General features: G+C 39.9%; 4 protein-coding genes across 7 annotated transcripts in view; 2 read left to right on the top strand and 2 right to left on the bottom strand.

Annotated features, from left to right (window-relative positions):
* Nucleotides 1–1,775: 1,775 nt before the first annotated feature.
* LOC146459058 (uncharacterized) lies at nt 1,776–5,160 on the bottom strand. Its single transcript, XM_085090005.1, has 2 exons — nt 4,137–5,160; nt 1,776–3,229 (listed from the first exon to the last, which is right to left on the bottom strand). Exons 1-2 carry the CDS (start codon nt 5,028–5,030, stop codon nt 2,510–2,512), a joined length of 1,614 nt encoding a protein of 537 aa, XP_084946131.1. The 5' UTR covers nt 5,031–5,160; the 3' UTR covers nt 1,776–2,509.
* Nucleotides 5,161–6,591: 1,431 nt separating this feature from the next.
* Nucleotides 6,592–10,367, top strand: LOC146459057 (transmembrane reductase CYB561D2-like). The gene is made up of 3 exons (XM_085089941.1): nt 6,592–6,721; nt 7,978–8,015; nt 8,441–10,367. Exons 1-3 carry the CDS (start codon nt 6,592–6,594, stop codon nt 8,948–8,950), a joined length of 678 nt encoding a protein of 225 aa, XP_084946067.1. The 3' UTR covers nt 8,951–10,367.
* Nucleotides 10,368–10,892: 525 nt separating this feature from the next.
* Nucleotides 10,893–19,780, top strand: LOC146459056 (uncharacterized). Of its 3 annotated transcripts, none has more exons than XM_085090000.1 (8): nt 10,893–11,008; nt 11,867–12,464; nt 13,334–14,163; nt 15,081–15,143; nt 15,523–15,752; nt 16,835–17,268; nt 17,885–18,065; nt 18,846–19,780. In XM_085090000.1, exons 1-8 carry the CDS (start codon nt 10,945–10,947, stop codon nt 18,855–18,857), a joined length of 2,412 nt encoding a protein of 803 aa, XP_084946126.1. In that variant the 5' UTR covers nt 10,893–10,944; the 3' UTR covers nt 18,858–19,780. The 3 variants fall into 3 exon arrangements, with proteins under 3 accessions (XP_084946126.1, XP_084946124.1, XP_084946125.1); XM_085089998.1 differs by having other exon boundaries at nt 11,867–12,467; XM_085089999.1 differs by having other exon boundaries at nt 11,867–12,467; nt 15,081–15,148; nt 15,528–15,752.
* Nucleotides 19,413–23,729, bottom strand: part of LOC146459055 (uncharacterized) — a 20,527-nt gene continuing 16,210 nt past the window's right edge. For both annotated transcript variants that reach the window (XM_085090010.1, XM_085090011.1), the window contains exons 9-13: nt 23,398–23,492; nt 22,672–22,872; nt 21,865–21,980; nt 21,213–21,303; nt 19,413–20,464 (exon numbers count right to left, since the gene is read on the bottom strand). In XM_085090010.1, the coding sequence (XP_084946136.1) occupies nt 20,303–20,464; nt 21,213–21,303; nt 21,865–21,980; nt 22,672–22,872; nt 23,398–23,492 (665 nt within the window). In that variant the 3' untranslated portion in view covers nt 19,413–20,302. The remainder of the gene's footprint in view (nt 20,465–21,212; nt 21,304–21,864; nt 21,981–22,671; nt 22,873–23,397; nt 23,493–23,729) is intronic.

Genomic DNA, 23,729 nt, shown 5'->3' with positions numbered 1-23,729 from the left:
TTCATTTTACCGCAATACCTCTGCGAACCTAACAAAGCCGATAGGCAAATAGAAAACCATTTTGTTTCGCGAAATTCGTCCCTGTGGTACAACATTGTGTATGCTAGGTTTGAAGGTTTTGGAGCTTTTCTTTGCGTTTTTATGAGCGTTTTTAGGGTTTTCATACGCTAGGAATAATGGACGAATGAACCAGTTGCCATCTTTTCAATACGGTGGATTGTGTTTCATTCCTGCTTCGCGCGTGTGAACTGTGATTAACCCTTTCACTTCTATGATCTGAATGTTAATTCTCCTGACTGACTGCCATACATTTCTTTTAAAGTTAGTTCACAGAATTTGGTGTTACATCATTGAACAATATCACCTTAAATTGATTTTTTTTATTCTCATCACCTGTCTGGTTGACAATGTATTGATAATGTAAGGAGAAATTACATATTGATCACTCCTGGGAGTGAAAGGGTTAAATCTCGACCACGTTTACTTCTACGTGGAGTGATAGTGTTGTAAGCCACAAGAGAACATTTTGAAAGTATTAAACGTTGTGAAAGCGATACTCTGTTTCATATTTCCGAGTTCTTGCAAACGTTGTTGAGTTCCCCTGAGGCTGAATTGTTTTTGAAAACGGGCTCGCCCCAAAGTAGCCAATATCAAAATATGAGGTCTTGTAATCTTTCTTTTCCTGTCCTCTCTTTCTCAACATTCTAAACCTTCTCAGGCCCAAAAAACCCTGAGTTTTGATATCGTTTCAGGAAAAGTGCTAAAGTTTTAATCGACCGGCACCGTTTAAAAAAATTCGGCTATATTTGAAAACGGAAAGTTTTGGCCTTCACGACCACCCTTATTGGTCTACAACCAACAGCTCTGGGAACGAGGTTGATCGGTCTACGAACGAAGGCTGTCCGAGAAAGGAGGTTTTCCTAAACGCTACCCAAAGTGGAGAGATTTAATGTCTTCGTGTGGAGATCCAAAAAGGTATGGAAACGGATGTTTCGAAAATGAAGTGACAGCATCGATAAAAGTCATTTCAAGAAAAGCAGCACCGTTTTCATGTAATCTTTACGTGTGGCAGTAAAACAAATTGACTGTGGATACTTGTGCGAAAAAATGTGCGTTTTCATTCGTTTTTATACAGAAACGTCCGAAAACGCATGCATGTGACTGAGCAGTCTTTTCGAGTATAATACGGAAAGCGAGGATCTGAATGTTCGCAGTAGCGTATACTTTCGAGCTGCGTTGTTATCCTAGAGATGAAGGTTAGGGTTGGACCGGATGCGTGTTGACGGAAGACGATAGCTATAATTTGTAGCTAAAACGACAAAACCGAGTTGAGATGTCTGCGTGAAGACGCTTGGTACCTGAATACCGTGCCACCATGCTCAAATTTTGCCATCGGTACTTTTAAAAAAGCCTTGTTCACACTGGTGCTGGCGCGCAAGGCACAGAGCTTGGTATACCAAGCGAATGTGAACACAGCCTAACTGACTTAAAGGGATTCTCCTTTGAATACCGGGAGGGAACATGGCTTCTTGACGGGCCGGGAGATATGGCTCTACTAACGGGGTAATTGGGAAGTTTTCCCGGGGAGAGGAGGAGGGGAGTGGGCGCGTTTCCTCGTGAGACTGAGGGATAAGCAAGTATAAGGGTTTCATATAGCTGTAGAAAGAAGCGCGCGGTAGTTGTTATCCTGTTTGATGTTGTTTGACGCAAGATAAAGCTCTATCCTCTCTAGGAGAGAGCAGAAAATAACATCCCAAATACCGACAGATGCAGTATGTTTGCTCACTTTTAATTATTCCGTTTCCCACTCATTCAACATTATTACTGTCTTCTTTATAGTGGTAAATTTGTAAAGGAGCAGGTTAAAATAAGAATATATTCCGGTTTTATCGCATTTTCCTCCCAAATTATTCAACAGAGCCATTGAAATGCCGTGTTCTCTGCAACTAAAGTTCGTTTGTCCACAATTAAAATTTACCGGACAGAAGAAAAAGGCGAAAACATGGATACGCTAACTATAGGAAGCCTTTTAGTTACCATCTGAGAGGTGAATGGCTTCACGATGTGGGCGAGGCACAGGCCAGAAATTGAACTTAATGTACAAAATTTTTATCAGTAGAACTTGCAAGGATCTTAACGAAGTTTGCTTTTTAACACTGATCCTATTTTTTTTCTTAAACAAATTTCTGTCGTTTCATTTCCGGTCAACGGCCAAATAGGCTATTTCCGAGTTGCTGTGAACCTCATTATAAAAATGAAAAGTAGTTTTGTTTTGCATATGAATGATAACTAATTATCATAATAAAAACTTTTGCACTTAGCCTCGCTTTCATAGTGAGGCTTAGAGCAACTCGGAAATAACCTATTTGCCGCATGTAACCCATGCAACTCTCTGGTCCCTATGCGAATCATTATATACCTCGTTATTACACTGTAACAAGTCCTTTCTAATCAACCATACTCAGCTTAAATTCAAACAGTTTATAAACTCAAACAGGTGTCCAGGTAATCAGGCTTCTTTTCCGTTGAACTGCAGTATCTGCACGCTTCTCGACAAGATACTGTCCGCTCCACACGTTGCTACTATTTCCTTGTCCTTTGTCAACGCGATGTCTCGAGCTCCAGACACCGTTTTCATGGAAGAAACTTGACTGCCGTCCGCGCGAAGCACACGAATCTCGCGCGGGATCCCGTGGTAAGCTAACAAAGTGTTGTTTGACGAGTCAAACGTGAGTCTGATTGGATAAGCAATGTCGATCCCCATGTTGTCTCGCTGCCCAAGAGAGTACTTGTCTTCGTCAAAGGAAGTCGTAAGCAAACCCTCTTCATCAAATATTTTGATCATGGTCACGTTTTTCTTTGCGTCTGAATCAGAAACGAAATATTTACCATCGTGAAATATGGCCTTTTCTGGACTCTCGAGTTCGCCTTCACCCAGCTCCATCTGAAGGCTGTAGTCATCACCATCTTTGCTGTAGACTAGAACGCAAGGTCGGCCTCCATTACAGGCTACAAGGATTCTCCCTTCCTTGTCCACAGAGATACTGCTAAAGCTGATGTCATCATCATCATCGACCTCAGCCAGGCATCGGATGAACTTTCCAGAAATATCGAACAATTGAAGGCTCTGGGCACCATCGAGGGGGCCATCCGAAACCACGAGGTTATTGTCGGGGAGGAAATATACCCCATCGGGGCATTCCATTACCCCCTCCCCGTCTTCACCAACCTGTAAAACAATTTTAGGGGTGTCAGCTCAATGTGGGGATACGGTTTCCCTGTTGACACCCTGTTTACATTTGTTCTTTAGTAAAGTTGTTTATTATAAACTGATTATAAAAATGTATACAGGCAAAAACTCACGAAGGAAAAGTCCAACGTTTCGGCGACATCTTGGCCCCATTGTCAAGGGAAACTAAAATTAAATATGCGATTTCAAGAGTAACTGAGAGTTCAGAGTCACTAATTTGCACAAGTTAGACAAAGACCTTAGCGTAAATTGAGTCTGATTACTCTTGAAATCGCATATTTAATTTTAGTTTCCCTTGACAATGGCGCCAAGATGTCGCCGAAACGTAGGACTTTTCTTTCGTTAGTTTTTGCCTGTATATGTTTATCTAAATCATTGTTGATCATTACAAAAATGATCAGAGAAAATGACAATCACGTTACCAGAGTCTCTCTTTTTACCGTCTCCCGGAGTGACAAGGTTCATGATATTTTGACCTTTAAAGTTATCATGAATGGTTGGCATCTAATCGCTCTTTTTATTGTAAGCAAATTAATCCGAAATGACACAAAGCATGACAAATACTTTATTTTTGCCATGGGAGTATTTTTTTTTATCCCCCACCCACCCCTCACCTAGTTTTTTCTATAAGCTTTCCTGGTAGGAATGAATTAACTCTTTCGGAGTCACCTCCGGAGTCCTAATTTCTAACATGTGAAAGCTAAGAAGCAATACTTACAGCTTTTGCAGTTGTATTCATAGGAATAAAAGAAGGATTATACTTAGAAACAAGTCAACAAATCGCGCAATCAGCGAGTGGGATTCGCGCGAGTTCGGTGACTTTCGCGCGCGTATACATGTATTGCGTCTCGCACGAGAACCGGATAAATCACTAAAGTCTGCCTACCTGACACAGGAATGATCCATCAGGGCTGAACAGCCAGACGCATTCATTACCATAGTCTGTGACAGCGATGTGGCCATCCTTACCAGAGGCTACAGCACCTGGATTGAACATACTTTTGAACTGCAACGGGACATTCAGCGCTCGAATCACTTCCGCAGCGTCACGGTAGCTTATATTCGGGGCGGTGTTCTTAATTGACGCAGTGGGGGTGATTCCAGAGGTGTTCAGATCACTAAGGAGGGTAGGAGCCTTGCGGTTGCCTTGAATAGTGGCCAGACCCTCTTCTTTAATACTCTGTATGATCTTACGGCTTGGAGTGAGATCCAGTAGAAATATGGCCGGAGGCTTTTTATCTTCTTCTGTTCCACCATTCATAATTAAGCTGCGTTTTTCTCTAGCGATCGCTTCATCGATCTTTTTATATAGTTCCTTTTCTTTCTCCTCCAACAGTGATCTTAACTTCTCCGTCATCTCGGCCGCTTGTTTTCTCATACGTTTTTCTTGTTCTTCGAGAGAGGGACCTGTTTCCTCGTCTGCATTTTTCGACTTCCTTCGCTCTGATCGGTCCGTTTTGTTCTTGGACTCTCGGGGTTTTCGCTCGGCCGGCTTCCTCTTGATCGGACCGCGTTTCTCTTCCACGAAACGCAAAACGCGATAATCGGTCGGTAGCATCGCGATTCCACCCATCGGGAGCGGTAGTTCTTGATTGTCAATAGGACAGAAGATTTTCAGGGCACTTTTAGGTGCAAGATCTGACAGACAGTCTTTGCATATTGTATGCAAGCAGGGAAGTTGTTTTGGTTCGTCCACATACTCTTCATTACACGCAGGGCATATGAGTGTGCTGTCAGCTTTAGGGAGGCTGTCCCTTTTTGCCTTCTGGAAAAACGCCATTACACTCTTTAGTGATTCCAATCCGTTTTGCGCCAAGTAAATTGTTGTCGAGAAGCTTGGATGAAAACCTGAGATTTCAATGACGCAAAGTTCAACTGGCTTGTCAGCTCGCTGGAACTCATTGATCACTAAAATGGCATTTTCTTGCAGTATTATCCAATCACAGCGTTTCCTACAACACGTTTTGTTTCTTTTTGATTAGCATCTTATGTGCTATTTTCCAAAACTGCAAGCAAATTAACTAATTCCCGTTTGTTTACGAAAGTGATAAAATCTGGCTCTTGTTGTGAATTTGTGACTTCAATTGCTCGAATAGAAGCCTTTGGAAAGAAAACAGAGCGTATCAAACAATGAAACTGTAAACGTGTTTGCAATGGCCGTGACTCGCAATCAATCAGTCACGGAAACGAACACAACGCCTTTAAATGGCTTCCTATTCATTTTATTCTGCGATCAAACGTTCTATTTAATCATTTGGATCTATTCACATAAGCTCACTTTCTGGAAAGAAAACAAAAAATCATTCAATCTCTCATCCATTTTACTTTAAACCACAAACAGACATTATTTGATTGCGTTACCATGTTGTTCGATAAATATTGTTAGCCGGTTTTGTTTACAGAATAAATTTGTATGCAAATTTGTATCTAACACGTTTTATTTTTTTCTGCCTTTTCCTCCTTCCAGATTATTATCACATGCCAAATATTTATAAGTACAAGTTTCCCTTTCCGCTTAAACCGTCTGATCCCTTTATTCAGTACCCAGCCGACTGTAGTGGGGATGGGGGATGGGAGGATACAGAAACTGGAGAGAGGGGTTGTGGTACAACTGTCAGATGTTTTTGGTATGCTTCTACTTAAGAGAATTTGGTTTAGCATCTGGACAATTCTCTTTCTTATCATAACCTAAAGCACTGATTATCATAAGGAGAATTAAGCTGCCTATCAAAATAACAAGGGAGATTAGAATACAGATCTTTTTTAAAAATACGGAACAGGGCCAGGGCCCTGGAATAGGGCAGTCTTATTTTCTCGAGAAAAAAAAGGTGGGGGGGGGGGGGGGGGCTGGGTACGGCAACAGGTAAGCTGGAAACGGAAGGCAAGGAAAGGAAAAGAAAGGGAGGAAGTATCTGAAAAACTGAAATCACTGATTAAACAAACCAAGCTTAAGCGTAAGCTTAAATAAATACTGCGAACAAGGGCAATTTTTTTGAATTTTTGCATCGCTCTGTGGTTTACCAACAAGAGGGAAAAATTCCACAATCCACTGTAGTGATTGAATGAGGATTTCTCTCTCCCAGGTATTCCATTTCTAAACATTTGTTCTTTTGAAGAACATCTGCAAGCGGAATAGCCTCCCACGCAGACGTCCTTAGGGGTTCGTCACTCGTTTCTTTCCCCACGAAGGGGAAGGAACCCCTAAGGGAGGCTACAAGCGGAAGACTGAATATTTTGAATTTTGCGACCAATCGGCGCCCAGCTGAGAAGGTGACGTGCGAAAGGCATGTATGGAATTCTTCTCAGAAGGCCTGGTTACCAACAACAACTATGAAAGAACTATGAAAGAAGACTTGATCGGCGAGGGGCTTCAAACTTCGGAGAAAACCGTGAAATCTCAAAGAAGTGTTGTGTTCAGTATGGTGCATATCATACCTTTGGTAGTGATATGGCTTGCTCAACCAGGGACGAGTAAGTTATCGAAAAATATTCCTTCAAGTATAAAGCTTATTCATTCAGTAGTGATTTGTTCAAAAGAGTGAATCATAGATTACTTGGTTTGGAGGAGAAATCCTTGACAGGCGTACTACAGGGAGAAAACCTTTGAAAGTAATCAAATTTAGTATCGGAAATATATTTGTAACACGCTTAATCTTTTTTTTCCTTTACAGGCCAAGTACTGCTTTACAAAGTCAAAAATTATTTGCATAAGCTTAAGCTTATATATTAACATTCGGGGAAAAAAGGTTTATATAAGTGACATGTTTTTTAGAGCAAAACTAAATTTGGGACATATGAAAACAACTCAAACCATGATGGGTGACCACCCTTGTCCTGAGTTCTCATTTTTAAAGACCATGATTCATTATAACTTATGTGAAAATATGCCTTGCGAGCAGAGAGCGGAAGATCGAAGGGATCTCTACTTGCAGGGTAGTGAAAACAGAGACGCAATTAGTGGTTCATTCCCAGATACTTTGGTGTATTAGTTACAGGAAGGTGCAAAGGTAGGGGGTGGGGGGGGGGGGGTGTTGAAACAAGCAAGCTGAGGATTTTTTTGGTTGGAAAAATTTGTGGTGACTTTTTGGGGTCAAATATTTACAGATGTATGTAAGGACTTCTTTTGGGTTTCACTTATAGTAGTAGTAAACCTTTATTTAACTAGGGTAATCCTGTCAGAATACAAAAAGTATATCTGTTTTCAATAGGACCCCTACGTTAAAACTAATAAAAAAAAAATGCAAGATAAATAATAAGACAACTAAGTAATGTTATATTAGTTTTCTTGATTGTAAAGTGCCTTTGATCATTCTAATGTTAAAGGGCGCTATATAATTAAATAAATTAAATTTAAATTAACTATAAATTAATAAATATAGTATAACATATAGTGAACCCAGGGTTTGCTTTTTTATGTCCAAAAAGGGGCTTTTAGGGGTTACGTTCTGACCGTTAACTTTTTTGTACTCAGCTTTAGCGTTACTGGACTTTTTCAAGGCTAACAATTGGGATCATTTGCACATCCCAGTCACTAATATTAGAACTGAGTTTTTCTCCAGGCACTCTGGTTTTCCTCTCTCCTCAAAATTCAACAGTTGTAAATTTCCAATTTGATCTAGAGAGTGTCCCCAATAAATTTATTGGTACTCTGTGCTAAATACGTTTTTAATGTATGTTATTAAATTGATAAGCTATATTGTAATTTTGTTGTGTCTGTTTGATTCCAGGTCTTTTCTCATGGCATCCCACCCTCATGGCATTGAGTGTAAGTACATAGCTATTGTATGACTCTCACCGCTTGCAAATGGCATAGGAATCAAGGCCTTCATGAAGAAGGCTTGACAATCATCAGATCTTAGAGAACTGAACTTTTCAGCCGAGTCGCCTCCCACCATACAACATATGGACACAGATTTTGTATACTTGTGATTATATTTTGTATTTATCTGAGACATGGATCCAGTTGTAGAGCGAGGGTCAGGAAACTTTGAAATTTTGAAATTTTTTTTAGTTTTGTATTTTTATCTTTTTCTTTTTGGCATGGCCCCATAAGCTTTCTAGCTTTAATTTCCACCATGGATAAATAAAGTTTTTATGTCTTATGTCTTATGTCTTATGAGTTGATGATATTGTGTTCTGTATTCAATAACAGCTGTCCATAACATTTTGCATATTTTCTTTAAAATTCAGTTCTGCTTCCTGATGATTGAAGCAATCCTGATGTTTTCACCACAAAGTTCCTTAATCATTACATCTCCTCGAGCCACCAAGGTCAAATTCCACTGGATCCTACAGACCTCCGCTGTGATATCTGCACTGGGAGGTTTTGCCGCAATCTACTACAACAAGAACATGTACAACAAGCCACATTTTAAAAGCTGGCATGGACTCTTGGGTCTCAGCACAGTTATTCTTATCTGTCTTCAATCTCTACAGGGTGTTGGTGTTATGTACTCCAAGCTGCCACTTGCAAAGAAACTGAAGCCTAGCCAACTTAAACAGCTGCATGCTGTGTGCGGCTCGTTAGTTTTCCTTGTTGCTTGCATCACCCTTGGTCTTGGCTTTTATTCAAATTGGTATACAAGAAGTGCTCATATTGTTGTGCAATATGCCAGTGTTATATCTTGTGTTGCCCTTGCTGGAGCTGTGATCGGACAAGTTTATACAGAGTATGGCCTCAGAAGGCCTGTGGGAACATAAATCAAGGCTGCTTCCTAACAGAAGTCCAGTAGCCTGGGCACCCAAGAAAATGTCTGGACGTCTAAAATTTTTGCTGCAGCACCTAACACTTTACATGTTGGGCTCCTAACTTTTTGGTTTTTGGTCTTGTGGGCTCCTTGAAATTTTTCTTAGGCGACAGCCTTGTAGAGGGTTTGATTTATTTTTCTGTAAAGTCCATTTTACAATAACTGTCAAAACTCTGATCTTGCGCATTGATTGGATCGTAGTTATTGTCTATAAGAGTACAGACAATAAAAATGACGTCAGATGTAACGCGCGCACATTCTGTAGGGAAACTAAAGCCAATTCCATTTGTATTTTTTCCATGTTACTGTAAAAAACAAATGGAGGGCAGTTTTCTATGGTCTATACTCCCCATAGACAATAAAATGATGTCATAAAATGTTCAAAACTCAAGTGGGACCATGAGCCGTTGATTTTTTAACTTTTTATGACATTATTTTTTTGATCTACAAGTCAAGAGTGTAGACCACAGAAAACTGCTGTCAATTTGTTTATCAAACTAAGTTCAAAAACCCAAAAGATATAATTTTTGGCCAGCTTAAGTTTTAACTCAAGAAGGTGTATATCAAGAATAAATGTCAATAATTTACTATTTAAAGGGAGGGGTTAACATTTCAGCGCTTGTGCATGAATCTAAATGCTTTTTTCTCTTTCTTATCAACTTTATGGCCTTAAAAATCCCACTCACATGTACTTCATTAATCATATGCTATAATTAGTCCGAGCAGAATGACTGATGACCAAAATTCACAGAAAATGCTAGTGGATTGTACTCATATTGTTGATATTGAATTTGGTGTTGACCCGTAGGATTTATTCCACGGTTGATGTGTTTACAGTTATTTGCATGCGAAATAGCGGTATCATATGAAAAATTTACCACCTGATTTACCTATTCCCTTCCGAATAGTTCATAAACAACGAATTAAATTAAACAGGCTTGGGTCATCGCGAGCAAAGGCGAAAAAGTGTTTTGATTCATGGACATGCGCAGAACCGTGAACCCCTCCCTTTATTATAAAGTTAATATATGTTGCTACTGACCAGAGAAAAAGGTTTTCTGTAGAGAAAATGTCTGTATTTACTACACTCAGGGTTGGAAAATTTGCATTTTTAACTTTCTCAACATAAAATATATTTTTAAAATATTTCTCAACCACTAGATACAAAATACACGTAATACATACAAAGTACTTTTACTGAGAAAATTTTACTCTTGATTTGCATTTTCAACTGGTGCAATATTAAATCATGGAAGATCTTTGCTTTGTGTATTTTAGTTATTTTTAGCATTGAGTTGGTTGCAAGAAACGTAATCGTAAGTGGTATACAGTGTACAAGTACACGCTAAAAATAAACACGTAAAAAGACACTTAAGGACGGTTCCTTCTTTTGTTACTGCGCATATGTTCTGTGCATCTTGGGATGGTCTCAGAAAGTCGGGTTTCCTGTGCCTACTAATACAGCGGTATTTTTGCGCGGTTTAAAACTGCGGGAAAAGAAAGCAGAACTTAATAAGGATTATTCAGTTTGGAAAAAAAAAGCGAGAAGAGGAAACCCCCGTCATGCATTGCTTTGTATTTTAAGGTTTTTAGAATTATTGTTGCTTTTGAAATTATCTCTAAAAATGCACGGCTATCCCTGATTTTCTTTTTGAATTTCAATACTAGCAACCGGGACCGCGACTTTTTCCTTCACTGCCGTCAGCTGAGTATGCTCTTTTGCAGATTGCTTATCAGCCAGTCACAGTCATAACTTAATGACAAAGACTGAAGAATTTGAATTTAAATGATTCAGCTTCATGTACCTTCGCTCTTTTTACTTGGAAGACGTGACGGATATTCTTACGCGCGAGATTAATCGAACATAAGTTACGAAATCTGCGTTTGTGACGTAATTTGTTCATTTTTCTTTGGAAACACGATGGATTATCCACTCGTTTATTCAAAATGAAAATGAAAAAGAGGAAAGTATTTTTATTGTTTCTACTGGTGTCCATCACGGGTTGTAAAGGTAAGAAGTACTATTTCATTGCCTTTTATTCGATTATTTAAATGATTGAACGTGTTACGGCGCTTTGAATGCGTAAGCTCATTTTTTTCCCGCGGGCTTAGCTTATCCTTGCATCTGAAAAGGAAACCGCGCGCTTCCAAACACAGCTACGCGCATCTTTCTGAACTGTGAACAGTAAAGTTTTCTTCGTTTGAATTATCTTTAACTAAAACTTCTTGGGATTTTTTGTGAAAACTATTTCCCATCGTAAATTATATTTACGGAAATTCGTGCTATTTTCAAACGCCAAGAAAACTACGAATTTTTCTTTACTAGTTAACTCGCAAGGCGACGGTTGGAGTGTGCTCTCGCTTTAATAGGCTCATTAACTCAAAACGTAAAATTACGCTCAAAATTGATTTATATGTAACCCGTTTAAAAGTTTACATGTAAATAAAACAGTTGCCAGGCAACAAAACTCTTCGGAACAACATCAGCCAAAGTTCTTTGCAGATAGCATCTCACGCGCGCAACCCTGATTGGTTCACATTGACTGCGTCACAATGATACGTTCTCGTATAGTGCCATTAAGCACTTTCTGTTCATTGAGCGATGGCGAATCGAATAGTGATCAAAATGTAATTATAAAGCATATCTAAGGTTTTTTAGGCAAAGAAAAAATTACGGTGGGTCTCTCGCGCACTTTTTCGCGGCTGCCGCGCGCGCGAGCTTGCGCTAAGGGCGTTCTAGTATCTTGGCGGAAGTGATTTTTCAGTGATTTTTTTTATTAATGAAGCATTTCTAATTTCACCTACTTGTATCTTGATTCTCTTTCAAATTATTTGATAACTTGTTTTCATCTTTTTTTGTTACTCCTAGGCGCGCCATCTAAATTCAATAAGAGCAAAGCATCTCACAAGCTCTCAGTAGCTGGACATGAAGACGAACATGTCCCACAGAGGTACGAAGTTTCTACTTCCGGTGCACAAGTACCCGTAAAGTTAACAATTCAAACCAGTAAGAACCAAGAAGGCTTATCTTTATCAAGTGATACATCTTCACATGAATCAAAAGAAGGCGATTTTGTTGAAGTCGACGATCAGAGAAAATCGCGCAGCAAATCAGCAAAGGATGACCACTCTCCATATGACGGACTCAAAGTTACACAACATGATCGACCGTCACAAAAAGGTACTCAAGCCAACGCTTCACAGGCAAAAACAGCTGCTCATTACAAAATCAAGTCCGCAGCGACTCGATGGAATAATGTTGCGCATCTCGGAAGTGGGATCAAAGATAACAGACGAATACGTTTCAAGAAAAGAAGGAAAGCGAGATCCGACTTGACTGAGGAAGAACCGGAGGAGGATGGTGATGAACCAGATCATCTTCTGGGGTCAAACACTGCCATTATCATTGGAGCAGCTTGCGCTGGCTTCGTGGTGTTCCTGTGTTTGATTATTGGATTGGTTTGTCTGTGGTATGTGTTTGTTTTTAACTATAAACTGTTTACATAGTTTTGTTACACATATCTTGCAGGCGGGGAGATTTGATTCCTGCCAGGTATATTACGAATTCACAAAATGACCAGCTCCCAATTGGTTTGATAGCTCAGTAGGTAGAGCACTGCACCGGCATCGCAGAGGTCATGGGTTCGAATCCCGTTCAAGCCTGAATTTTTTCAGGCTTTCTTTTCGTTCTGCGAGAGTCTTTCTTCTATTTAATCTTCACCAGCAGCTCAAATATATGTTTCATATGTTCTTATTCAAAAGTTTTAAGAATCAAAGTTTTCTATCTGCACACTGCGCACTGCCGCTACATGGCATACAATTTCGGAAAGAAAGATGATCCTTTGATGGCTGGCATGATATATTGAATCTCTACTTTATGCTGAAAAGATAACTTCAAGAGCGATTTATTAATTAAGTATATCTAGTGAAAAGCAGCTCATCTTCTTCTTCTGGGGGGCCAGAGTTGGCCTGTGTTAAATCTCTATTATACTAGCCTTGCATGTATTACAATTGTGTTCTTCACTTTAAATGATAACTAGTATGAACATTACCTTTTCGTTTAAAAGATAACCAGAAAGAAAACGATCATGGTTATTCTGCTGCCTCGCGAGGTCAAAGCATTGAAAAGTTATTGCAGAAGCCTTTACTAGGCACTCCGATTGTTGCGCGTTATGAAAAAGTACTCGAGCGGATAAAAGGCAGCTGCGGCCAGACAAGCGTCTGCATTCCTTTTTCTTCACTCTCGGCTGTTCCTTCGCTCCTTGCGCGATGACTTCCTGGAACAAACCAGTCATAAGACCAGCTAAACCTGCTGGGTTCATCTATTTTTCTACAGGAAGAAATGTAGGCAACGTTGTCTGCGGAGAAAAGATCTTGAGATGGGAATGGAGAGTGCAAAAGAACCACCAAAGGACAATGGTAAAGCAGATCCTTCCACTGCACCGTCACAAGAACGGCCGGTATCAAATGGTGATGATCAAACTTTTGTGCTTGCTCAATCTCCCAGAGCACAGGCTTCCGTGGCTGTTGGTATTCCTGAAACGACTTTCCTGGACACTTCGTTCGCCTGTTCGTCCCTTTCTGAAACATTGCCCTGCGTAAAATCTAGATCACCACTGATCTCAAAACAGGAAAGTTGTGCCACCAATGAATCTGTCCCTGAGTGCTCGGCGAAGCTGGAATCCGAAAATATTACCCAACCTCCCTCTCCTCCGTTTACTTCTGCGATGTCAATCAAGTCTGAGCACGTGGTCTCCAACGAATCTACTGTATCTCTATCGGAAATCACTTTGACTATTCCATCGGATGAAACCCCTGATTTGACCACAACACCAACTGTTCCCTGCACCGCCATCGGCAACAGAACCTCACCAGCCCAACCAACCACACCCAACAAATCCTCGAACTCAAACTTATCTCCCGCTACTTCTGATGAATTAACAAAAGGCTCTTTCATAACAACAGATAGTAACAGCTCCTCCACCGAGTCGTGCAAGACTCCTGTGGCTCCAAGAGACGAGGTTATGATAACAATTGAAAATGACGACGACGAAGTTATCTACAAGAGCGAGAAGTCAGGGACAGAAAATGTTGCAATGGATAATGATACTGTTACTAGTGCTGACAAAACTGGCTCAGCAAAGGCTGCGGAATACAGTGATGATGGTAAGTGATTCTTTTGGATCTTTACAGCCATTAATTCCCGATAGTTAGACTCAACAGCATGATTATACAACCATCCATTTGTTTGTCGAGTTGTCAGTCACCGCAAACAAGCAATCTTAAAAGTATTTCAACTTTTTCAAACGTTCGTCTTGCAAAATGTTTGGGTGCAATGGGCCACTTCCGAGTTGCTGTGAACCTCATTATGAAGGCAAGGCTGAGTGCAAAGTTTTTCATATGAAAATTAAATTTGTTTGCATGTGAATGAAAATGAATTTTCATAACAAAAACCTTGCACTTAGCCTCACTTTTACAATGAGGTTCAAAGCAACTCGAGAATGGCCTATTGGTCTTTAAGGAGCGTGCGTTATTAGCTTAGATTGGGAACTGGGATTAATTTGCCTTTTTGTCACCTGGAAAATGGGATTTAATAAAAAATAAATAAATAACTTTATTTAAGTGTCAATGTATTTAGCGCGGAGCACTAATTGGGGACACTTTACAGATCGAATTGGAATTTAGAAGTGTTGTTTTTTTTTTTTTTTTTGAGGAGAGGGGAAAACTGGAGTACCCGGAGAAAAACCTCTCGGAGCAAAGACGAGGACCAACAACAAACTCAACCCACATATGACGCCGAGTCCGGGATTCGAACCCGGGCCACATTGGTGGGAGGCGAGTGCTCTCACCACTGCGCCATCCCTGGATTGATGCAATGGGAATGCAATGGGAATTAATTTAGGTACTTTGAATGAGATCTGGGGCAAAATTTGGACTGGAAGCTGGGATTTGAGCAAAATTTGGACTGACAAATGGAATTTTGTTTGCATATGAATGAACACTAGTTTTCATACAAAAAGCTTTACACTTGCCTTGCTTTCATAATGAGGTTCAAAGTACGAGTTTTGTGGTTTGTTTTTCAGTTGAGCCCCCAACCCCTCCTGGGCCGGTAAAACCACCAACAGCAAGCACGGACTTAAGGCGAGGTAAGGTGTTAAGTATTTTAAAAATAGCAAATGCTATAAAAATGAAATAGATAATAGGTACACGGTAGAAATTCTCGGAAAAAATTTCAGGGCCCTTAGCAGGAATCGAACCCACGACCTTCCAGTTACTAGTCTGGATGCTCTAACACTTTTTTCCGAGAATTTTCATCGTAGACTTGTTATATATTTTATAATACTGTATTACAAATGTTTTTTGTTTTCGCGCGACAAACTGCACAAATAAATTCTTCCGCGTAGTATGTGTGTCCGACTGTTAACTCATTTTTCAATTTCCGACTTTAGTGACAAAGCTAAACCTTTCAAAAAAGCTATATAAGAATGCTTGTAAGTAAACATTTTTGATATTATTATATTTTAGGAAAGGGATTTATTGGTGGACAGAGGGCGCTAGAAAATCGTCTCTTCATCAAGCATCTGACTTCAACTCAACATTCAGCTAGTTTGGAAGGTGATCTTAACACGGCGATTTCCTGGATCGTGGATGAAAAGAAACGACAGATCGACATAAATCGAGAGAAGAGACTTGTGATCAAACAACAAACACGGGAGACACAGTATTCTTTGGAGGAGAGCATTGTACGCTCAAAGGTATAATATATAAGATCCTACTTGAAATAACAGAGGTGTTTGAACGAAAGAAATTAATTCCACTACATTCAGAGTTTGGAATGTAAGACATTTTTAATTTTTTTTTTAATTTATTTATTTTACCGCACCACAAATACAATGTAAACAAAACAAAAAAAAAAAAAAAATAGAAAAAGATAGATGTAACAATGGCGAGGAGACCTAAAGGAAACTATGAAGCTTATATTAATTAGGTCTCTTCAGTTATTATTTTACAAGATGAAGTCAAAAAAGAAGATAAGAGCACGACGACGGATACAATTACAATTTTATACAATTACAATGTCAAACGGAAGGATATATTACGAAAATAAAAGCTACAAGAAAATGAAAACTACTAATAGTTATTATAGAAAAACGCCTTAAGTGCTTTCTTAAAGAAGACAGAGGAGGACGAGTTGACGATTTCTGTACACAAGGAGTTGTAAAATTTAGGTCCCTGGTAAAAAACGGAAAATGACATCCCTTGAAACAGTGCGCCTCCTGTGTATTTATTTTCTGAAAGTCTTACATTCGCATACAGAATGTATGTTTGTTCACCAGGCTTAAAATATTACATCACATGTCCTTTCATTGCGCATATGCCACTCATTGGCATTCCAACCCTAGCAGTATGCAGAATGTTTGTCCCATAAACCTAGTTTAATGGCCTTAGCTCCCACGAGTCTCCTGTAGCTCAGTGGTAGAGCATCCGAACTAGTAATCAGAAGGTCTTAGGTTCGACTCCTAATAGGAGCACTCGGAATTTCTTTTTCCGAGTTTGCCTGTGTCATACTGATAAATCATCATTCTCAGAATAAACTTTGTCATGCAAAGTCCGCATTTATAGCACAGTTCAGTCTCGTGGCTTTTCAAGACGTCGTTGCTGTTGTTCAGAGATTTGGCTTGAGAATTGGTCTTGTATAAGCCAGTATACAATTAAAAGAATTAATAGTAGTTAAGTCAGCAAGTGGTTTGTTCTTGTTTAAGTCACCCTATCCCTATGTTGTGATATTTTTTTCTACCATTTTTTCTAACTGAGTATTTATATTCTTTGTCCACAGTCAGTGATCATGGAAGAGAATGTGGACAAGTCACGTGACAGACGAGCGGCCAGGCATCGAAAGGTGATCAAGGAGACGCAATGTTACCAAAACGACCCGTGGGGTGCCCCACCCAAGACCACACTAGATAGTGAAATTCGTTTCGCGAGAGCGATCATTTTGCCATATCCCCAGAGTCCCCGGTCATCAAGCAATATTAATACCCGGCGTAAGGTCGTACCCCAGTTGTATATTGGGTCAGGAAGACTCATGCGCATGCGTAAACCTGCCTGTACTAACTATGCTAGACCAGGAGCGATGACTTGCGATGTAAGTGGCAGGGAGAAAATGGGCTTTGCAGTTGATCTCAACAAATTTCCTCAAAAGAGTTGTCTGTGCTTCAAATGCCAGAAAGAGAGGGAAAAAGCCAGCGCTCGATTCTTCCCACCTCCCAGGTAAGTTTCATTGTCTTTGCTTCGCGTGTAAATGGTACTGAACAAAGCCTCCGGCTCTCGTAGTTTAAGCGGACAAATTAATATAGTATTAAAAGTGACCTCTAAAATCTCCGAATGGGGCACCAGCCCTTTGCTGTCGACGGTCATCTTGTGACAACTCAAGTTCCATGGTCACATTTTTCCGGGCCAGTCAGCGACGCCTTACAGACGACTGTTCCTCAGCCGACCGATGATGATGTTGGGGCTTACTGGGCCAATAAATAAAAAAATAATAAAATAAATCCCTGTAATTAGCGCAGAACACTAATTGGGGACACTTTCCAGATCGAATTGGAATTTAGAAGTGTTAGTTTTTGAGGAGAAGGGAAAACCGGAATACCCGGAGAAAAAACTCTCGAACCAAGAACAAACTCAACCCACATTGGACGGCGAGTCCAGGAATCGAACCCGGGCCACATTGGCGGGAGGCGAGTGCTCTCCCACTGCGCCATCCCTGCTTCCCAATCTCTAGAATAATCCCGAAAACTATGCAGGCAATGGGAAAGTAATTGATGTGATATTCCCAAGCTTGGTTACCATTCTGCTCGAATACCTACACGATTCATTCTTCACACAGGAAACGACAGAGTAAAGTGCTCAAGTACAAGGCTTTATTAGCTGCTCAAGAGCAACAAGCTTGCGCGTCATTGAAGCACGCTGCACCGATTCCTAAGAATCAGTGTTCCTCAACAAGCTCTGATGTGTCGTCGTGCGATTCTCGATCTTTTTCGGATTCTGGCTCGGAGGATAAAGAGCAGGCAAGTTAAGATAATTTTCACATCGTTTGGAGAATATTCAGTGTAATTCTCTGCCTTCTTTAAGAGAAATCTATTTTTCAGGCGGATTTGATCTCTGGAGATTTTGAGAAAAAGGCGAACAAATTTTGAGGGAACTTCTGGTTGTTTCTGTGACTGTTGGACTACAAACTAGAGTGGAACCTCGATTTTACGAACCCTCGATATAGTGAGCCATTTTCCCTAGCCCTTGGCACTTCGTTAAATTGAAGTTCCACTGAATGGCGTACAAACAAAACTTAGAAGAAATAGACGGTACTCTGGCACCTGGAAAGATAGTTACACTAAAATTTCCTCGTGAAAAAAATAGGGACGAAGGTCCGTCAGAAGATTGCTCGCGTTTATCCTTCATTATAATAGAATTGAGAGGAGGCAAGAACCCGGATAAACAGGAGGGGGAGGGGTGGGAAGGGTGCCGCCTTCCACGGCAGAACGCGGGAAAAGAGGGGACAGGGACAAAATTTTCAACATGACGTAATACTTCGCAATTGGCGCCACCAGAACGAGGGAGGGGGGGGGGGGGGGAATAGGGATTAACAGTTATGGTAGGCGGGCCGTTCCCCTCCCCTCCTCCCTTTATGATAGAGAGTAGATAAAATGGGCTGTCCAATAAAAGGGAGGATTTGCACGAAAACGATTCAACCACCAAGACTTTTCCAATGCAAATAAACTGTGCTGTTTATACTGACGCTATATATTTGAAATGATTCTTTGCATAAACACTTGGTTTCTCCTTTGTTTCAGGATATCTGCTAACTTGATGAACTAAAATTTTCAAACACCATGCATAATTGGAGAGACTTTTCCCGTTGTAAATATCTAAAATACTTATTCAGAGATTTGAAATTACTTGACAAGGAAGTGGAGTGTTCATATTTATTTCAGTTGTTTGAATTTTTTAAAAACAATTCGAACAAATTTTTTTCATGTATTTTTGAAGAAATCATTCTCCAAAAATTCTTTCGGTTAGCAACGCGGATAGAAATGGTCAAAAATAAAGCTATACCCTTCACGAAAGCAAAGAGTACCTGAATTTCTTTAAACATTTTAATGCTGTATCAAATGTCTCATCTGTGGGTTGCAAACAGGGAACGAATTGCAGCAATATTTCCCACCAATAGTATGCCTGCGTGGCAGGCGCGTGAAAAATATAAAGGGCGCGAAAAAAGGCGAGGAGCGCGAGGGCTTCTCTCGCGCGCGTGTCTCGCGCGCCCTAGCCCTACGCAGGCTACCAATAGTATTATTTTTGTGCACAAACCTTGATAGGGGTTACGAAGGAAGGCACAGCAGCTTTAACGTCACACAAGCAGCTAGACAAGGTGAATACGGTTTTAATTACTCATTCTATGACAGTTACAAGAAAATATACCTTGAACCACTCAGACACAAAAACATATAGACGTTAGATATTTGTTTGCAGGTGAATAGACCCTTCTCCAAAATGGCGGCAACAGATTTGAATGAGTTAAAATTGAACTGAATAAAAACTTGATACCAGCACTGGAAAGAGCACCTTTACTTTAGAAACCTTGCAAAGTTTCAGCATATTAGGTGTTATATCAGCTTAGGAAATGTAAGATGAAATTTGAGAAATTTACAGTCGTTTGTATGACTGGGGGTATACGTGATACCCCCAGTCATACAAACGTCTGTAAATTTTTCATTTTTCAACTTACATTTTCTCAGCTGATATTACACCTGATCTGCTGAAACTTTGCACGTTACTAAAGTAAAAGTGCTTTTTCTATTGCTGGTATACGTTTTTAATTTAAACGTATTTGAATTTTCGTCCGCCATTTTGGAGAAGGGTCTATTCTCTAGGAAAAGAATTCTCTAATTCCTACATTTGATGTACTGGAATACGAGCATTTTTTCGAAGCTATGATATGAGCAGCACTTGTTACCTACATCTTAAATATATCATCGCTTTGCACTAGAAACAGATGAGATTTCCTTTCATCGATGTACTTCCAGTGAAAACATGATCGAGGAAAAACCCCTTTACCTAGACCCAGGGAATGGCTACAACTAAACTGGATATAAAAACGGGACACAACGGGAACTGCCATATGTCCAGTACTGACGTTCTACTGAAGCGATTGTTTTTTTTAGCATTTTATAAAACGAATTTTATGGATTATTTTTAGATTTGTTTTTCAGCGCTATTGGAAGCTAAAGGGTCAATCCATCAGGATAGTGTCTCAGTAATCATCTCCTCTGCTTATCACTTCCTTTACTGTGGGTCTCAGTAGTATGGTGTGTTCAAACTGCGCTGTGTAACATCCCTTGATGTCACAAAGTGGAGGGCACGGATCAACAACTCCGTTATCACACAGGTTCTTCAAGGCTAGAAGATACTTTGTCTGCAAGGCAAACAAATCCATTGCAGTAATGTATAACCTCAAGAACTCGAGCACTCAAAAACTCCGCCACGAACACACGAGCGTTTTTTTTTTTTGCTTGAAAGTCGACGCAATTTTTCCCAAAAACTGCGTCGACAGCGCCGCAAAAATCTCACATTTAACCCACCCTTGTACAAAGAATAATTTAACCTTCAATAACTAGTCGAACTTTCGTAAACTTGTAATTTTTGTTGTTGTCGTTCCTTTGATGGTTCGAGTCATGGAGATCATATTGTACGTAAAATAGAGAATAAATATATGGGAATTTCAGTGGCTTCCACAGGGTGGCTTTTTCATGCACTGTTTCCAGGTCGAATTGGAATTTGAGAAGGTTGGTTTTTGCACGAAATTTGTTTCTGTAAAACATTTTAGTTTGTACTCCAAAGAGCTTGAAATAAATTTATATCACAAAGAAGTTTACCAATTGCTGCTGTGGAAAGCAACATGATTCCTTTGGTTTTCAGGTGATAGAGGTTATCAATTGACAAAAACAACCACAACAACAAAAACCTCGCATAACTTGTGCTAAAACCAATTAGTAGAGCAAACAACCAGCTTCCTCAAACAAATCTTCGCTTTTAAACGCGGGCACGTTCCACCCTTATCACTGGTAGCATATTTTTTGCTTGGTTTGTTACATTGTTCATATTCTTTGTCAACTGTTACGGGTGATAATTTGACAATTAATTGTTCTGTGTATAATATGTACCTGTCCCAAACGATCCAACCATCTTCTACAAAAGGCAAGAGTTCCAAAGTTCTCATTGATGACATTGAGGAGCTGTTTGGCTCTGGGTAACCTACAAAATAAATAAAAACAGTTACAAAGCTGAAATTAAGGTATGTGCTTGGAAGAGAGTGGTACAGACAAAGCCAGACCCGCGGGGAGGGGGGGGGGAGAGCTGGACACTACAGATATTAAAGCATAGAAGCGGTAAGGCCTGGTTCATACTGGTAACAAAAGCAGCGGAAGCGGAATCGGAATCAGAAGACTCTTCTGAACTTGTGTGAATCAATGCGGTGGAAGCAGAAACGGAGCGCCGCTGTCGTTCAAAATGGCGGAAGGTTGCCATGTTTTCCGTTCTAAATCTCGCATAAAGGGATTGGGAATGAGCCATAGGATTGATTGATTCTTCGCTTCCGATTCAGATCAAACCAGTTCACACTTGATCCCAAATGACGGAATCAGAAGCGGAATTGGAAGGAAAAAGAAACGCTCTGATCCTTGCGATTCCGATTCCGTCTCTCTTTTTTTATTCACATTGGAACGGAAGGTTCCTTATGCCTCCAATTCCGCTTCCGATTTCGTCACCAGTGTGAGCCAGCTGTAAAGGTTTGGCTTGTTAAAAGAGTACTCGTACCTCAAGGGAACATGCCCGACCTCAAAGTTCTTCATGTAGTGTGAACACTCCATGTCGTCATGAACCACACCCTTCCCAGTGCTGCCGAACGTTTCAATGGCAAAGAATTCATTCTCCTGAAATAAGAATAAAAAAATTGACTGTTAATCAAACTTGTAGCGTGTCACTGTCATATTGGGTAGCAATTATTTTAAATCATGTATATAACTTTCATGTATATAATCTTTGACTTACATTTTATATGTTATTTTTATATTCATTTATTTTGTTTTGTGTCCCCAATTAGTAGAAGGTTTTTTTTCCTTCGGCTAGTCTTGTATTTTGGTCCGTCCGTCCGTCCACCCATCTATCCATCCATCCCTCTCACAGTTGAGGTCAAGGAGCTACAACTATTTTCCAAAGAGCTACGATGGTTTATAGGTCTCTACACGGGTTGGCTCCAGACTACCTTAGTTCTAGATTTAAAAAACGAGAAAGTGTGTATAACCTAAGGCATTCCGAGAATAATCTCAATGTTCCATTACCACGCACAAACTATTACAAAAATAGCTTTAGCTACAGCGGCGCCATCCTACAGGTGTATGGAACAGCCTTCCATGTACCAATAATTCCTTGACCAAGGAATAAATTTCTAAGAATTTCATGAGCACAACAGCCAGTACACCAGTGACTCTCACTAAGCTAAAATCCTTAGAAATTATTTTGGCCTTTGGCAAAACATTCCAACTTCTAATGAGGATCGATTTCGATAAACTTGTTACGTTTTTAACGTTTATTTATCGAAACATTCATGTGTGGAAATTGCACCTCCATCTTGGTGGCTTCGCCTCCCTTGACAATCGGCACAGTTTTGCCAGCGTGGATTCTGTAGGGCGTGATGGAATGACCATTCAGGTTTCTGATCGGCTTCACTGTGTACGTCTTTCCATCAAGTTCAACTTCATAAGACTCCATAACTTCCTGAATGGCTTCACCCACATCACACAGCCTAACATCAATTCCAGCCTCCTAAACAAAACCAAAAACAAAGCGACATTGCACCATACTTTTTTTTATGAGCACTTAATTGTATTTGCAACGCAACAAAAAACATAATGAACGAAGTCAACTAATAAAATTAACAATACAGCATACTATACAAGAAGCACGAACTAACGATAACACAAAGATAACAATGATAAAGACGGGAAGGGTTGTTATCAAACAGAAGAACAGTTTTCAATTTTCTACTGCTACTCAATTTTCTACTGCAATTCTACAGAGTTGTGACAAGTGTGTAGATAATATTTTGTGTGTAACAAGAGAATGTCTAGTCTGCATTCCTAGGGACATTGCACCATACATTGTATGTTTACTTTGCTTGCCATAACATTAAAAATACAAAAATTAAATAATTAATTATTGTCTTTTCACTTGTGGTAAAATTACACCTCCAATAAGTGCGGGCATAAGCGGTCTGTGGTGGTTTCAAATGTTTCGTTTTTGCAGAGGATCAACAATACAGATAACAGTTGCCATTTCACATTGTCTTACCCTGATTCCAGTGTTGGTAGCATCTTTTACTGCCGCAAGCAAATTGTCATATTTTGGGTTAAACGACACAGTGAATGCACTATCGATTATCCTGCCTGAAAAACAAGAAATTGCACATTCATAAAAAAAAAGCACTCTCGTTTCTCAGTTTCAAGATTCTTGGAATTGATACTTAAATATTATCCTTAACGATAACCATTATTCAGTTCTTCTCTAATGTTAGTCCTATAAATTAGTTTGAAGGGTAATATCCAGAAAGTTGAAATTATATAAATTTAATACTTTAACTGTTTGCTCATACATCTAGCGCTCCTCTGTCAAATGAAATATTA

The sequence above is a fragment of the Pavona decussata genome, unplaced genomic scaffold (assembly GCF_977016875.1).
Source record: "Pavona decussata unplaced genomic scaffold, jaPavDecu1.1 SCAFFOLD_223, whole genome shotgun sequence".
NCBI classification, from domain to species: Eukaryota; Metazoa; Cnidaria; class Anthozoa; order Scleractinia; family Agariciidae; genus Pavona; species Pavona decussata.
The sequence above is the reverse complement of the archived record's forward strand: the minus strand, read 5'-3'. Positions and strand labels throughout refer to the sequence as shown.